This window comes from Varanus komodoensis, unplaced genomic scaffold (assembly GCF_004798865.1).
Source record: "Varanus komodoensis strain SLA01 unplaced genomic scaffold, ASM479886v1 scaffold2, whole genome shotgun sequence".
Classification (NCBI taxonomy): Eukaryota; Metazoa; Chordata; class Lepidosauria; order Squamata; family Varanidae; genus Varanus; species Varanus komodoensis.
Genome location: NW_025335568.1, coordinates 34,010,997 through 34,027,801, shown reverse-complemented (window position 1 = coordinate 34,027,801; position 16,805 = coordinate 34,010,997). Strand labels below are relative to the sequence as shown.

At 42.3% G+C, this 16,805-nt stretch overlaps 1 protein-coding gene across 1 annotated transcript in view; it reads right to left on the bottom strand.

Annotated features, from left to right (window-relative positions):
* SH3RF3 (SH3 domain containing ring finger 3) overlaps nt 1-16,805 on the bottom strand; it is a 258,330-nt gene that overhangs the window by 15,167 nt on the left and 226,358 nt on the right. Inside the window, exon 8 of the mRNA XM_044429559.1 lies at nt 16,025-16,359. Coding sequence (XP_044285494.1) covers nt 16,025-16,359 — 335 coding nt within the window. The remainder of the gene's footprint in view (nt 1-16,024; nt 16,360-16,805) is intronic.

Genomic DNA, 16,805 nt, shown 5'->3' with positions numbered 1-16,805 from the left:
AATGGAGCCCCAACCTTGAATTTGGGACAGCTAAGCAAGGGTAGGCTACTCTGGGGGGCTTCCATTCATACTGTCCTCATGAATTGGAGAAGACGTGATGGCACGTAACAGCAAGATGAATTGTGTGAAAATCAGATAGAAGTGTCAGAGGATCGACCATATGCCACATATCCACAACTGCTGCATGTTTCTGGTGGCTAAAATATTCTTATAAACATGCTCCAAGATGACTAGCTTTATACTAAACCCCATGATGAACCACAATAGCCATCTCTCCAAACTTCTTCTTATGATTTGTTCATATGAAGGCATATTCCCAAGAAGGGTTTACTGCAGAAGGAAAACTTACAAGTTCAACCAGGTGACTTTCCTCTGTCGGGTGATTTGGTGAAGGCACCTCAAGAAGATGTCAGACACTTCCACTCTAAATCTGACTTTCCCCATTTGGTACCCTCCAGGCCCAGCTCAGCCATCCCAGCCAGCATGCCTGGTCCCCAGAGTTGAAGTTCAGCTTCTGTCATTCCTGATGTTCATGTCTCCTGGGTGTGATGGGAGCTACAGCCCAACACATCTGGAGGGCACCAGGTTGGGGAAGGCTGTTTTAAATCATAAGGACATTTTAGCAAAAAAAAAAAAAAAAAAAAGGCATTACTAAAGTTCCGAAGCGGCAGAAAGCGTCTTTTAAAACAGAAAGATGATATAGATCAATTTATTAAGATAAGGCTTCCAGTCTTTTTCAGAATATATTCCTTTGGAAGACTTTCATCCTACGCTTAGTTTTTGAGCAGGCAGAGTGCATATTTTCAGAAGAGCGAGCTCAGCCATGAAATCAATTTTTATATTAATTAGGAAGCCTGCATGAAACATAGCCACAGTTCTCAAAGTCTGGGTGCTGTAAAAACATGAACATTATGAGGGTTACCTAATGAAACCAATGACTTAAAAGTGTGTTTGAACTGTTAAAGGAAAGAGGAGAAAGGGGTATATTTAAAACACCAGAAAAAAAATGAACTTTTGCAATCCTACTGCAATGTTGGTATCAATACATAAAGTTTTCTAAGTAACAAAAATGAAATTAACATCCAACTGGCTAGATTACTGAGTAGAACCCTTCTGATTCTCAGATTCCATGTATGGAGAAAAATGGTTTATTTGCCACTTGGATTTAAACACCCACACATGAGGAAAGGAGAAAAGACAAATAAAAGCCTCAGTGATAAAATGCAGCTTGATAATACGTCAACTGCACACTTAAAAGCTTGGTTTAATTTCCTGATTTTCACTAGAAATGGACTTTTTATTTTGGAAGCAAAACAGATATAACCACTTAGCTTTACATTCTATCATCTCCAAAATGATAGAAACTTGAGAAGAATAATTCCATAGGAAAAAAGAGAAATGTCTGAAATCTAGATTTTTGTAGGTGGTATTTATTTCACGCATTCATCCTCCTCCTCCTCCTCTTTTTAAATTTTTCATGGGTAAAGCCATTCCCCCACCCACTGCCAGATCCTCATACCGTCAGTTCTTACAAATTAATAAATACCAGTCTCTCCTCGGAAGTGAGCGCCAACATTCCCTTTAGCTATTGTTACCCACTGCTGTATCAAAATGAGCTATCCGGCTTTCCTTTCCAGCAAGGTTTTCTGAGCTGCTACAGAGATGTATAAGTGGGCTCTCTGCTCAGAGATAATGGCAAAATGAGACAATTTGTCACTGCCGCCACCATTTTGCAAGCCAGTGTGCGGTTGCACACACTACCTAACATCAAACCTGGGCTTGCCACCGAGGGTACACTGAACGGGTGGCAGCCGTCTTTATGTGAACATATCTGCAAAACTGATATTCATGTGCTAAACCCCTTTTATCACATTCATATTCCACATTCTTAGGTGTACTGCTTGATGGTAATGTAGAGAAATATAGGCTCTACCACAGTCTTACAATTGTTCAAGGGTGCCCCAAGCTCTTGATACATCCCCTTTCTTGTCTAGCAGGTTGGAATAAAGAAGAGGAGCCTGTGGCCGCGAGCCTGTCGAGATGAACATTTTGTGCCAAGGTATGTCTTTTACTGAGCTTTGATCCCATTTTGAACCTGAGGCTTTCTGTGGTGATTTTGCAATGGGAAACGAAGGGGAAGGTAATGAGGCCAGCATTCTCATTGTGATTTGGCAATCCATCAGCTTTGCCCTCCAAGTCCTGCATCCCCACAGCTGTATCAATTGCGACCAAGAACATACATTGTTCTTACAAGAGATTCTGGATGATTTGCAGGGTCCATGATGAGTTGGATGTAGGACTGGAAGAATATACTTGCAGAATGGGACTTGCCCATCATCTCCTCCCCACTGCAGCCCCACACACCCTCCCAATTCTGCTCGGGAAAGTATGCAGCGAGGAGCAGAGGGGGACGATGCCCTATTCCACAAGTGGTATCCTGTCATGGGTGGAAAAATGATGTGGGATTTGACCATTTGTCAGTTTCTCTTTAGTGGCTGGACCTAGAAACATTATAATCTGCACTCACGGGCTGAATATGGGTTGAATGTAAGTTGTTGCTGCATTGTGGGTTATAGAAACATGAATTATCATGTTTTTCAAACCAGCTACACCAACAAATGATAGTTGGTTAACCGCAAATATTCCATGACAATAACCCATAGTTTGTTGTTGGGTTATGAACTGTAGGTATAAACCATGGTTTATTAGCACAGTTGGTTCAGAAAACATGATAACCTATGTTTCAACAATCCATAGTTCCAACAACAACCCACACTTGACTCATAATCAACCCCTTGAGTGTGGGTTATCATGTCATCTGAACCCAGTCTGAATTTCTTCATCCTAGCAGTCGCACAAAAATACTATGTGAAAGTATTTATCAGCAGTTACCAGATGGCTGCTGCAACATGTAAAGCACTAGTCAAAAGTTTTGGATGCAGGTGGCACAGTTGTCCATGTAAGTATCCTACATTCAGTTTCCTATCTGTGAAAAATTCTTCATATATTTTCTCTTTAGGGGCCCTCCTAGTACATTTTAAAGTGTGTATCTGAGCACATCACGTATGAATTCATACAAGCAGTGCTTTTTTTTTTTGTCATAGAATGCACCGGAACAGAGTTCTGGCACCTTTTTTCAACAGATTTTTCAAGTTTTAAAAGTAACTTTTGAAAATTTGATGTTTGGTCCACATGGATTTGAATCACCCTGTCGAGCGTAGCAGGTTGGCGGCAAAATCATTAAAACGGTGCATACGGGCCGCTTGTGTGTCGAATCTGATGCATGTGTACTTCGTCTGTGCTGGTTGTGATGGTGCTGCTCGGCTTGTGGTGCTGCTTGGCTTGTGATTGGTTGTGTGGTCGCCTACTGAGTGCTTACTGCGGACAGCGACCATTATGTTTCGTTACACAACTGACATGTGTGGGTGTGTGCACAGTGATTGACTATGTGTAAAAGGTAAATAATTTCATGAGTTCCGGCACTCTTTTTCTTACAAAAAAAGCACTGCATACAAGTATGAATGTATGAATGTCTGCAAGAGTCTGAAGACATGCTTATCACAGAAATACTCCCGAGAGCCCGAATGGGTTAGTCTGCCTTGGGTGGTAAACCCTAGGTTTGTTGCTGAGCAATCTGCCCTCCAAGTATTTCAGAACTGTTCTCAACTTGAAGGAGGGAAGGACCATCAAAACATCTGCGTACTAACAGCTCTACTATGTAAGTAAAAAGGAGCAATATGTTTATTTAAATCTCTTGTTCATGTGAAGAAATTTGCGGGGGAGAGCTATAATAGGACTGTAAACAGTACTGTAAGAAGACTGATGAATGTAGTTCTTTTGTTATACAAACACACTGTGTGACTGATTCAGGCTGAGTTTGGAAAGAATTGCTGAACATAAATATATTCAGGCAGTCAAAAAAGCCAGCATTGCCTCAGGAAGGCCATTTCCCCTCTTCAGCTGAAATAATAGCCCAGGGCTCTCTCTGTGTTTATTCACAGAAAAACAAAAAATATGTTTTATTTTTCTGTGTGTACCTACACGAAGGAAAAGCACAATTAAAATGTGCATTAAATGTGATAATACTTTCATTTTTATTAATGATAACATAAGAAAGACAAACAGGTAATTCCTAATCAACCTTCCTTCCCTCATCCTTTCAAGCTCACCCTACCTGTGCCTCTCAAATGTGCCTGATTATGAGGAGCACTCTGCATTTTGCAAATGTCATCCCCTCTCAACATGTCTCAAGAGGTGTTGAGAAGTGTAAACGACAGGGCCTTAGTTTCAAAGCCTGTAGAAACAGTTTATAAAAAAAATTAAAGGCAAAAGAAATAAAAATAGACTACAAGGCCTCTTTGCCATCAGGAGCACCTGAGGAGGCTCCAGCTAGCATTCAGCATCAGTGGCCAGCTCTAGGCAGTGAATCTGCATGTCACTGTGCCCAGATTTGGTTCTCTTTTAGCGTCCACAGTTTCCATCATACTGCAGGGCAATAGGCCTGATAAAGCATTTGTGTGTATCACACACCATTCCAGACACATGTCACTAATTAAGGAAGATCAGCACCCATAAGGGAAGGAACAGGGACAAGGACGGAGGTCCAGGAAGAAGGACTGGGTAGATGCTTCCACCTGTGGAAAAACTTCACAGGAAAGTATATGGATGTCAATGTATGTGCTAGAGGGCAGGAAAGGGCTATGGCTTCCGTACCTTGTATACTCAGCCAGAATCCAACACAAAGTTGAATTAACCCCTTAAACAATGGGCTTAAGCACGTGTACGTCATGGAATTGCATGTAATTGTCACACGTTCTTGTTACATGCTACAGCCAAATCAGAAGAGCTTTCCATGTAGGAATCCTGTAATGTGCCAAATGGATCACAGATGAATAGCAAGTTCTATCCCAAAATGTTTTTCTTTCACACTGCTAAGCTTTATGCTTTGAATTCTAAAAAGCATGGTATACAGCCTCTTTGGATGATAATAGGAAAACCCCCTCTGATAACATTCAAGAAAATTTCCTTAGTAGGTGTAGCTTGGCAATAAGTCCAAAGTGGCATTTTCAGCATTTACATAACTTCTGAACTTCAAAAATGTTTAAGAAAAGTCATTGTTAAAGCAATGTCATATTGTATTTTTAAGCAAGTTAGAGCCAACAAAGGGTGTGGTGTGTGTGTGGTTGCAGAAGTCTGCTTTATGTGAGTTTGAACGATCCTATGTTTTGACAGCTGGGCTTCATATGTTTGGCTGGGTTAATTGCCAGTCTGAGAAATATTCACCAGCTGATCGCCAGTCTTTGGTCCTTACGCACTAAGGCTGAACAAGAAAATGGTAAGGAAGATCCTGAGCAACAGATTATTCCTCTAGAGAAGTGTTTTATTATCAGATGCTTCCATGACTACAAAACAATTGAAACAAAGGAAATTTACAGGTCACAGACCAATATACAACCCAAGAGGGAGAAGAGCCAATAACCTGTGTTAAACCTAAGAATGTCAGTCTATTTGTGTTATTGATTGGAGTAAAAGCAACCTCCGGGATGCCTGCTGAAAGACTTTTAATGCCACCTTCTCAATGGCGGCTTCTCAAAGAGGCCGAGGCACTTGCGCTTCATTGGGGAACCTGCTCTACAGGAACCATTTGATATGCTGACAGATGCAGTGCATCAGTATTAATAGGGCTGCTTGTAGCACTATCAGAGTCAAGGGGTTGTCAGGCTGATAGACCAAAAATATGGTAAAAGCAAATGCTCTTTCTGAAAACTTCGATATATCTAAGCTATATTGCAACAGCAGCAGATTTTATTTGTGCTTACAGCTTTAGGCTCCGAGTTGTGCAGCACTGGCCTAATCAGGTTTTCCCAGAAGTCTCCTTGAGGTCAATGTGACCTAACGCATGCAATTAGGGTTGTAACCTGCAATACTGAACTATGTCATGATTTCAGTGCAATGTAAGTTCATTTGACTGTTGGTGAATTATTCCTATGTCATTTAGTCGTAAAGCACCAACAAACCTAAAAATGTCTAGGCACTTTATAATAATAAAAAAACAAATGAAGGTCTCACCACCCTTCAGTAATGATGGAGAGGAGGGGAAAGGGATGGGGAAGGAAGAGGAAAATGAGCAAAAGTTTATTTTAATGTCTGTAACTGATTCCCTAGTCGATAATGATAGGGAAAGTCAAAACCAGAAGAAGACCAAGTATGAGATGAGTCAATTCCATAAAGGAAGCTGTTGAGGACAGGACGATTTGAAGCCACTCATTCACAGGGTCCCATAAACTGGAGATGATCGGACAGCAGGTAACAAGAAGAAGAATGGCAATGCATCGTCCTATAGGGGGATGATTACTACAGGGATCAGATGGAATCACTGAGTAAGACACTTCAGCGAACTGAAGTGGGACAATGGACAATGGAATGGGCTCTGCACCTCACACTACACACGGCAGGGGAAATTAGCCAAACATACTCCTTTACAGGTATTGAGATGGCTCAGGAAAAAAACAAAAAACAAACAAAAAAAAACAAAACAAAAAAAGGGAGTGGGATGGAAAAATGATTCCCCCCCCGCCCTCCAATGGACTTCTGGAAATTTGTGGGGAGGAGAAATGTGTACTTTCCCTGATCCCTTCTGGGCTTCACATCTCCAGTCAGCTCCATTTCCTCAGTTAACTTGATGTATCAACAGAAGCCTGTGCAAACTGTGACACATCGAACTCATTGCAGGCTTTCCACTTTGCCTGCTGCTTTTCAGGATGGGAGGGTTTGCACAAAACATTAATCCCTCCAGAAATTTTCCGTGTGCATTGCAGGCACGGTGGGGGTTGCATTGCTCTTGCCCCTCCTTCCTTCCTTCCTTTCTGCCAGGGCGCCAAGGGGAGTGGAATGGCAGCAGCCCACCACTGGCACGTTTGCCCACCCGTTCGCTTTCCTGCCCTGGTCTCTCTCCCGCTGGAGAACTTGAAGTGGGGACAAGAAGGGACGGGCCGCTTCGCACCGGGCTGGCAAGCCCAGCTCTCGGTGCCCTGCTGCTCTGCTGGGTCCACAGCAGCAGAGACTTGCAGAAGCCCATGCACCCCCTCCAGGGTAGAGGCTGCCCACACCTCTGCGCGCTCATCAGCTGTGCAGCGCTGCAGCAGACGGTTAGGGAAGAGGCAGGGGGCACACCTGGCTCTTCCTGGGAGGAGGCCCAGCTGAGCTCATGGCCCTGGCCCCAGAGTGCCCCCCCCCCCAGATGGCACAGGGCCTCCAGCAGGAGGGCGAGCCAACGGTGGAGGGCGAAGGGGCAGGAGGCTGAGCCGATGTCTCCCACGACTCTTTTCCCAAGTCCTGCCTGGGGTTTGGGAACGTGGCACAGGGCAGGCACCAGAGAATGTGCATGGCTGGGGGGCACATGGAACACGTGTGTTTTCTGTAATCCAGTGTGCTTCTTATAATGGCACCAATTGGAAGCTGACCTTCAGAGTGTCCCCAAACAATTTTTAAATTGCGGTCTGTGTAGCAAACTGCACCCACCGTGGCACACCATTTTTTAAATGCCAGAAATGATCTGTATTAAAGCATAGGCCAAAATAAGGCAGACTGGACTATAAAAACATATCAGCTCATAGAAAATGCCCCTAAAAATGCCATGTGAAAAGCCAGGGAAGTACAATCGCCCGGTGCCGCTGCAAAGAAGGTTGTCTGGCTGTGCGCCTTGATCTGAGGGAATGATGGGAGGCAGATTAAGAGCCTCTCCCATATACCCGAGAAGCACACGTGGGAGGGCTTGCTTTGTAAGATCTAGACTGTTTAGGGTTTCATGCAACACCCCCTTTTTTCCTTGAAAATGTGCTTTCAGGAAGCTTTGGCCACTTCAGACCCTGATCCAGCAAAAGAGCATTATCTGAGTGTTCTTTGTCTCATGTTTCATGGGAACCAAAAGGCAGCTATAAGAAAAAAGTGACACGCCAGGTTTCTAATGAGTCACGTGACAATTTCAGAGCCAAGATCGTTCTGGAGTGGGGAAGGATGCGGGCCATGTGTTCTGGAGAGAGCCTCATATGTGTATTGAAAGGAAATGGAAGTTTAGCAGTACATAAGTAATACTTGATCTTTTTTCATTGCAACACAAAACTTGGCAGCAGTTACATTTCTATAGTTAAAACAAATTAGAAATGAGGGGAACCAGGGTGCGCAGCTGCATGCTATTTGGTAATGCTTATTTTATCATCTTTTGGATTTGAAATCCTTATTGTGACTTCTTAAATACACTAGTTCCCCAAAAAGGCAGGAATCTTAATGTACAAAACTGAAATGAAATTTCAGCTTGAAATAATTTAAGGTTAAACATACTACTTGTTCAATTTTGTCCTAAGCATCATCCACGCTCACTGACTCAAAGTGGGCCTTGGCTGAAAGCTGTGAGAATATACTCAAGGTGCTCATAATGAATACATTTTTGATGTGAATTTGAACATGCATACCATATTATATTAAAATGTTGGCTATTTTACAATGTTTCAGGAACAGAAACCTGTATTCCTCCTAGCGGCTATGTGCAGATAAAAGTAATCCTTTCCTTTTGAACAAGCATAGACAAGAAATAGTTGAAATACAGATGTTCATACTAAGTCATCCTTGTCTTCAGGATGTATGGTTACACAAAGATCATATCAGCATTTTGACTCGAGCCAATTTAAGTGAACAATTTGGGTGAGGTTTAAAAATGTTCTTTTATTGAAAGAGAGGGAGGATAATTCACATTTTTCTACAACAGGAACATGAAGAATACAATCATAAATTTTAACTGGTAGTCATAACGCACGCCAACAGTGAAGGGATGACTGAGAATATGTCTGCCCATCTGTTGAAATTTCTCCCGATATGCCAAATTGCCTATTCAAACTTTTATTCTGCATTATATAACTAATACTACAAGTTTAAGATGAAAGAAAGCTTTTATAGCCTTGCCCTGTCAGTCAATGAATACTCCATGGTTCAATTCCTTTTGAGGGGGGAGTCACATAGGCGTGTCCAATGTGCCGGCTTTGTTACTTTCTTGATTGTCCACTTCATGAGATTTTAAGAGCAGGCTTGTTTATATGTCTACATCTTTTATCAATAGACCTGTTGGGCATTTGATTAGTTTCTTATTGGGGGATAGTCATATTTCTGAAAAGGTGGCCTGTTTTTCTTTTAGCATGTCAGTCTTCAGGAAGAAGATTGGTAGCAATGATAAACAGAATGTTTTAGATAAATAATTCTGCTTGTTTAAATGTTTATGTAGTGTTTATTTTATTTGTGTCCTGTATTTGATTTGTTATTTCTCTTGTAATTAATTTTGCCTCACAAATAAACTTTACCGGTACTGAATGGCTAACCTATTTCCTGGGAAGTCTTCCCTCCACAGTGTACAAGGCCAGGGTTACTTACTGTTAGCAGCAGAACTCTATTGTGTGCTTTGGGTCATTCTATGGGTCACAAAAAATGGGGCATAATAGTTCATCTACTTGCCCTCTTGGATGCATACCCTGAATGCCAAGGACAATGCCACCTGGAGCCAGCCTCTTTCACTTGGCTGGTCTCCTAGCCAGGTCACTGAGAGCTGAGAGAGCGGACGAAGAATGCATTCATGCTCTCCTGGAGCGACAGTCAGCAGAAGAAAATGGATACCTCTAATGGTGATGGGGGCAGAGAAACCCATCAAGGGCAGCTACTGGGGAACAGCGGTAGGCAAAGGCAACACTGGTGGAGGATCTTTCACAGACAATGACAGTGATGCTGAAGTGAATGCTGGTTAAGTACTGTGCAAAAGAAGGTGATGGTAAAGCACTTCTGAATATTTCTTACCTTGCAAAACCATAATGGAACAATCCAAAATGTAATAAGAAAAGATGAGACTCGCAGGCTAGAATGGACCCATCCAGCTACTGGGAAGGGACAAGTACAAATAATGCTTTTGCTAATAATGTTACTAGATCAAAATTGAAAGGAGTTCTAGTGGCTGACACACACAGGGTCAAAAAGAAAGTCTGATGCTGCAAAGCACATATACCTGAAACATGGAATGTGAGAAGTATGAATCAAGGCAAACTGGAAACTATAAAACAAGAAATAGAATTGCTGGGCATCACAGTGCTTGGTGTAAGTGAACCAAATTAGACTGGAATGTGGCATTTTCAGTCATCGGACAAACTATTTTACTCTGGAAATGACAAACTCAGAAGAATTGAAATGGCTCTAATACTGAGGCAAGATGTAGTGGAGGTACTATGAGGCCATAATTCAAGGTCTGGATGAATCATATCACTCACAATTCTTGGAAAACCTATCAACATAACCATCATTCAAGTCTATGCTCCAATGACAGATGCCGAAAAAAGATGCTGAAATCAAAAACTTCTATACAAGCGGCCACGAGAAAACTGAAGATACACCAAAACAGGACACGCTGATAATCAGGTGACTGAAATGCAAAAGTAGGAAACAGAACAAAGTCAGCGCTAAGGAAGAATTCAGCCTAGGGGTCCGAAACAAAGAAGGAGAATGACTCTTGGAATTCTGTGAGGCCATCCATCTGTTCATTGCAGATACATACTTCAGGCAACTGGTCAGTTGAGTGTACACACAGATATCACCAGATGGCCGATGCAGAAATCAAACAGATTGTGTGACAGAAAGTAGGAAAAGGAGACTATGTATTCTTGCTGCCAAAACAAGACTAGGAGCAGATGGTGATAGTAGTGACTATGAATACAAAAAAGCAGAGTAAAGCTGAAAAAGTTCACTAATGGAACCATACAGCCAGAATACAACTTCAATAACATAGAAACAGAGCGAGTCAAAAGGGGCCTCCCGGGCCATCTAGTCTGACCCCTGCCTCTATCTGGCTCCGCTCACAACATGCCTACCATGTGCATGTCTAGCCTATCCTTGAACACCCTCACCGATGGGGCTTCAGCCATCTCCCATGGAAGCCCATTCCATACCCTCGGGCTCCTAACTGTCAGGAAGTGCTTCCTGGCATCCAAATGGAACCTTGGCTCCCTGCGCTTTGCTCCATTGCAGCCCATCCTGTCCTCCTCTGCAGGAGAGAACAGGTCTCTACCTACCTCCGTGTGACACCCCCTCACATGTCTATATGTCACCAACAGATCCCCTCAGAATCTCCTCTTCTCCAGGCTGAAGAGACCCAGTTCCCCTCAGTCTTGCCTCATACAGCAATCCGGCCACCATCCTTGTGGCCCTACACTGCACTGACTCTAATCTGGCTATATTCTTCCTGTAACAAAACGAAAAACCTCAAAACAATAAAGATAAACTGCAGAAGACGAGAAATTAATGAACTGTTAGAAGCAACAGCATATCTACCACTTCAGCAGTGACAGAGGCTGATGGTTTATGGAAGCTTACTCAAAATTCACATCAAAAATCAAATGTGTATTTCTCAGAAAGAATAATTAGGTCCTTAAACGATCCAATGTAATTTACTTCATTACATTATGCTACTGGAATACTATCAGTGAATTCAAATAAGCAGTGTTATCAATTATTTACCAGAGAAACCAGTAAATAATTGGTTGATATGAACCATATCATGTGTTGCCATTACCTTACCAGTCACCATTTAACCCAGTTGAAAACAAATCTCATTTATTTATTTAAAACTTTTCTAAATGTCTACCAACTAGTGGTAGTGGCATTTGGTAGCGGTATTCTATCCACTACCAAATATTTATTTATTTATTATTTATTAAAACATTTTTATGCCGCCTCATTCGCCGAAGCCTCGGGGCGGCTCACATCAATAAATTAAAATAATTATAATATAAATTAAAATATAAATCTAAAATTAAAATACAACAGTACAGTATAAAATAAGCCGCCCTGGCCAGATAAAACCAATAATGTTAACAGTTAAAATGCCGCTTGAATAAAAAGGTCTTCGCCTGGCGCCGAAAAACAAATAACGACAGCGCCAGGCGGACCTCTCTGGGGAGCGCGTTCCATAACTTAGGTGCCACCGCAGAGAAAGCCCTCCTCCGAGTACCCACCCTCCTAATTTCTTTCATGGAGTGTTCCCGGAGAAGGGCCTCCCCCGCCGATCTCAAGGGGCGGCTGGGCATATATGGATGCAAGCGCTCCTTCAGGTAATAGTCACGGGATGGTCTTACAATAAAACAAAAGTAAGTGTTTCTAACACATAATAGATACCAACTCATGGTCTTTGGGCTGTGGTTCCAGATAGTCCTTGACATACATAGCTAGTAAGCACTAGGTAACAGAAATGGATGCAATCTCTATTCTAACGAACTGAAGCTGATGTGCAGTTTTAATCAGCCCACCCTGGTTGTGCATTGCAGTATCAACACCCAGAACTCTGGCTTGTCTCTCAGTAAGCAACCAGAGTTTGGGGTTTGGACATCACAGTAGTGTCCCTGCATCATGGACTGCAGTGGCCAGGTAGCAGCCAGGGAACCAGCACACTTACTTGCTCTTCATTTTCAACAACCCCCAGTTTGTTAACACTATTATCCATTACACACATTGCAACAACGCACAGTTGAAGAAACTGCAATGGCGATGAGGAAGCTGTAATGCTGTGCCTGGCCGGGAGCTGACAGAGAGTTCTTATATGGCTCTTCTAGATTCAAGCTTACAGGGAGATTTAGGGAAAATGAGCGGTACATCAGAATTGTCTGATGACTCTGGGAAAGACTGAGCCCATCCCAAATTGTGGTAGGTGGGTTTTGATCATCTCTAACCCGAGATTATCTAATGCTGGCTTCCATTCCAATTTTCATAAAAATGTTAGAACATTGAAAAGTATTTTGAATCTTTGTAGCTGTTTAGTCTTTGATTAGGTTGGCAGGAGTCAAAAATTGTGACTAGAGCACTGAAAGCATCTCTCAGCAAGTAGTAATATAAACCCTGACCAAAAATAAGCCAAGGCATGGGAATCTCAAGCACAGTAGGCTAAATGTGGCCAATGTACGGATCCACATCTCGCCTGCCAAGCTTCTTCCCCTCCCCATTTGCCTTCCCCTCACAAGTTGGAATTAAGATTGCCGGGAGAAATATCAACGACCTCAGATACACAGATGATACCAGTCTAATGGCAGAAAGTGAAGAGGAAGTAAAGAACCTCTTGATGCAGGTGAAAGAGGAGAGCGCAAAAGTTGGCTTGAAACTCAACATTAAGAAAACAAAGATCATGGCAACTGCTCCTATCACTTCCTGGCAAATAGATGGGGAAGAAATGGAGGTAGTGACAGATTTTATTTTCCTGGGCTCCAAGTTCACTGCAGATAGGGACTGCAGCCAAGAAATTAAAAGATGCTTGCTCCTTGGGAGGAAAGCTATGACAAATCTAGACAGCATACTAAAAAGCAGAGACATCACCATGCCAACAAAAGTTCATATAGTCAAGGCTATGGTTTTCCCAGTTGCAATGTATGCCTGTGAAAGTTGGACCATAAGGAAGGCTGAGCACCGAAGAATTGAGGCCTTTGAATTGTAGTGCTGGAGAAGACTCCTGCAAGTGCCTTGGTCTGCAATCAAACCGGTCAGTCCTAGAGGAGATCAACCCTGACTGCTCTTTAGAAGGCCAGATATTCTAGATGAAACTTAAATACTTTGGCCACCTAATGAGAAGGAAGGACTCCCTGGAGAAGAGCCTAATGCTGGGAACAATTGACGGCAAAAGAAGAAGGGGACGGCAGAGAATGAGGTGGCTAGATGGAGTCACTGAAGCAGTTGGCGTGAGCTTAAGTGGACTCTGGGAAATGCTGGAGGACAGGAAGGCCTGGAGGAATGTTGTCCATGGGGTCGTGATGGGTTGGACACGACTTCGTGACTAACAACAACAACAACATCATTTGGCTAAATCTTGTGATGAAAAGTTCTCTCATATACAAGGATATACATCTTCTTTTGAATTACCTACCCATCTCTCAGAATTTAATGCAAGATCAGCAAGACTAATATTACATCACTGGAAGTTGAAATAGCCATCTGCAATAACACAATGGATGGAGAATTTGATGAAACTTTCCATTTTTGAATGGATGGCCTTTAGGGATAATGCAGAAATAGACAAAAATATGGCCATTTGGAGAGCCTTTGTTGAAGTCTACACATATTTTTGGTTAAATGACAATAGCATGTTCTGAAATACATTAAGACATACAATATATATGTAGCTAGTACTATGAATCTTTTTATATTTATTCCTTTTCTTTCCTTTTTCCTTTAATGGTGTGGTTTGGGGTTTTTTGTTGCACAATTAAAAAAACATTTGGGTTGGATCCAGATTTAGACATGTGGAATGAGGATGGGTGAAGCAGACCTTCTAGCCCCCTCTTCCCTATGGAAGCTCCTCTAGTTCTGCAAAATATACTGTACAGAAAGTCTGGGAATGCTGCTGAATGGTGTTGATTGAGCATAACTTTTTGACTACAAAAGAATTAAGCTCACTTTAAAAAATGATACTAACCTATCAGAATGTTTAGCTGCTAAAGCAATGCAGCAGCAGATGTTTCAATATTAAAGAGATCAGTTAAATATAATGAGCCATAACATGCCTGGAACATCTTTGGGAAAAAAAGAAGAATGCCATGCTTCACACTTGGAATACAGTGACCCTTTGTGCTACCCAACGTTCTAGAGGGGAGACTAGATGACCCATGCGAAAGCCCATAGTCCCTTTTCGTGAAGCTGATAACGGCTCCTGAGGCATCCTTCATCCAGTTCAGCAGACTGCCAACCCCCAACAAAAATAAACCCAGCAATTCAAGAGGAAAAGCTTGGGATCCTCCTCTTACATACACTTCAACGATCTGTGTATTTTGCTTTTAAGCAGAGTGTAATCAGGAAGCGCTGCAATCCGTTTCCCTTGGACAGACTTCATCACTGATGTATGGGGATTGTTAGCAAAGCGTATACTCTGTGCAAAAGCAAAATGCTTCATTTGTTAAGGGCCTAACAGGCCGAACATCTTTAAAGGAGCTTGGCACCAGCTTTCATTAACAACACGTTTAAATGCATTGACATTGAAAGATTGCTCCCAAAGCTGAATCCTAAAAGCCTGGACCAACAAAGTATCAATCACATACTGCAATGAGTCATATTTAATCCTGTCCTCTCTCTCTTTTACTGAAGCATGGCAGTGCAATTTTCTGAAAGAAATGGAGATGTTTACAGTACTGTTAAAAGAGCCTCAGCCATTTATAAGTCAGCGTTTTATTATGCCAAGTCCCCAAGGCCTAAAACTCATATAACATCTTCTGTGCAACTAGGCAGACAGCTTTCTGCAAACTTGGCCATATGGCGGTGGATCCTGTGACACTTCTCTGATGCTTTTCTGTGCTGTTTCAAATTTGTAGGATTTAGACAAAGACCATGTTAATGGCCAGGCAGGAAAAGTGCAACAGATGGAGACTGATTTTTAATGTGCAGGTGGGCACTCCACCAATCAGCAGCTCCAAGTTAAATCAATAAAAGAAGTGTGGAAATAGCTTTGGGGTATTGATGTTCCACATTAACTTTTTAAAAACTAATACACACACGATCTGATAGGCAGAAAGGGCTATTAACAAATGTGAAGATGGTATCTGGCTACCTCTAGATAGACTCTTGAATTGGAATTGGCAAGTGATAATCCAGATGTAGGAAGCTAATTAAACTTGCAAAAGTCCTGAAAATTAACAAGGAAAAAAATATACATGTAAAAACCACATTTGTCAAGCAGGTTCATCAAAGATAAGATGACAATAGTATTAATGATTTTGTAAAAATTGTACTTCGGTCCTGTACTTCTATTGTACTTCTGTCTATTTCTGTTGTACTTCTATCCTGTTTGAGCTCCAGTGCTCTTGCTTCCAGCTTGCTAATCAGGCCCTCACTTAGCATGAAGAATTTCGTAGTGTCAGCTCTTTCCTTACCGTGCATGGGACCCCACCCCCACATAAATATTTTTTCAGATTGGTATGCATCCTGCTTTCTTCCACTGCTTTGCTGTTGCAGATAAATGAATTACCTTCTCATTTTTCCTCTCTTCTGCTTTGCAGGGTGTGCTGGTTGAGCTGCAAATTGCCAGGCTGCTGATGGGCCCACTTCCTGCGTCTCCATTCAGGTTGACTGCAGTGACATTGGGAGGCGTAATCGCTGCTGCAGCGGAAGTGAGGGGAATCATCGGCCTGGCACATTGTGCTCCTGGGATGACATGCACAGGGGAGTGGTGGATGTGTTGCGGAGAAACCACTGAGTGGGGCCTGACCACCGTTGCTGGGAGGCGGGAGGGCGAGCTCTGGGTTCTAAGTGGCGAGACGGTCGCTGTGGGCCGATCCTGCGCCTGCATGGAAGAGTGCACACCTGAGAAGAAAAGCGGAGAGAGGAGGAACTGTAAGAAAAGAACTGCAGTGCCACAAACACGGTCAAAACAGCAACAGACACTTCTGCAGCTCAGGCTGAGATGCTTTAACTGCAGCTTACATGAAATACAAACTGTCCAGTATATACATTGTCAGAAAAAATTGTACTGAACAGATTTGCTAACATGCTACAAACATTATGTAAAAAACAAGGCCTCCACAACTTCCACTTCCTAGTTTATTTTGCAATCTGTAGCAAGAACCTTGGCACACTGAAGTAATTTTCATTTGAAGCAAATGTATTTAGGATCAGGGTGATAGGAGCTGAAACTGTTTGCAAAAGCAATAAAGGATTCCCTCTTTAAAACCACAAAGACTGAAGCAGATGTTACTTTACAGATAAAGCCAGAAACTACATATTTCCCTTTTTATTCTAGAGTAAGAACA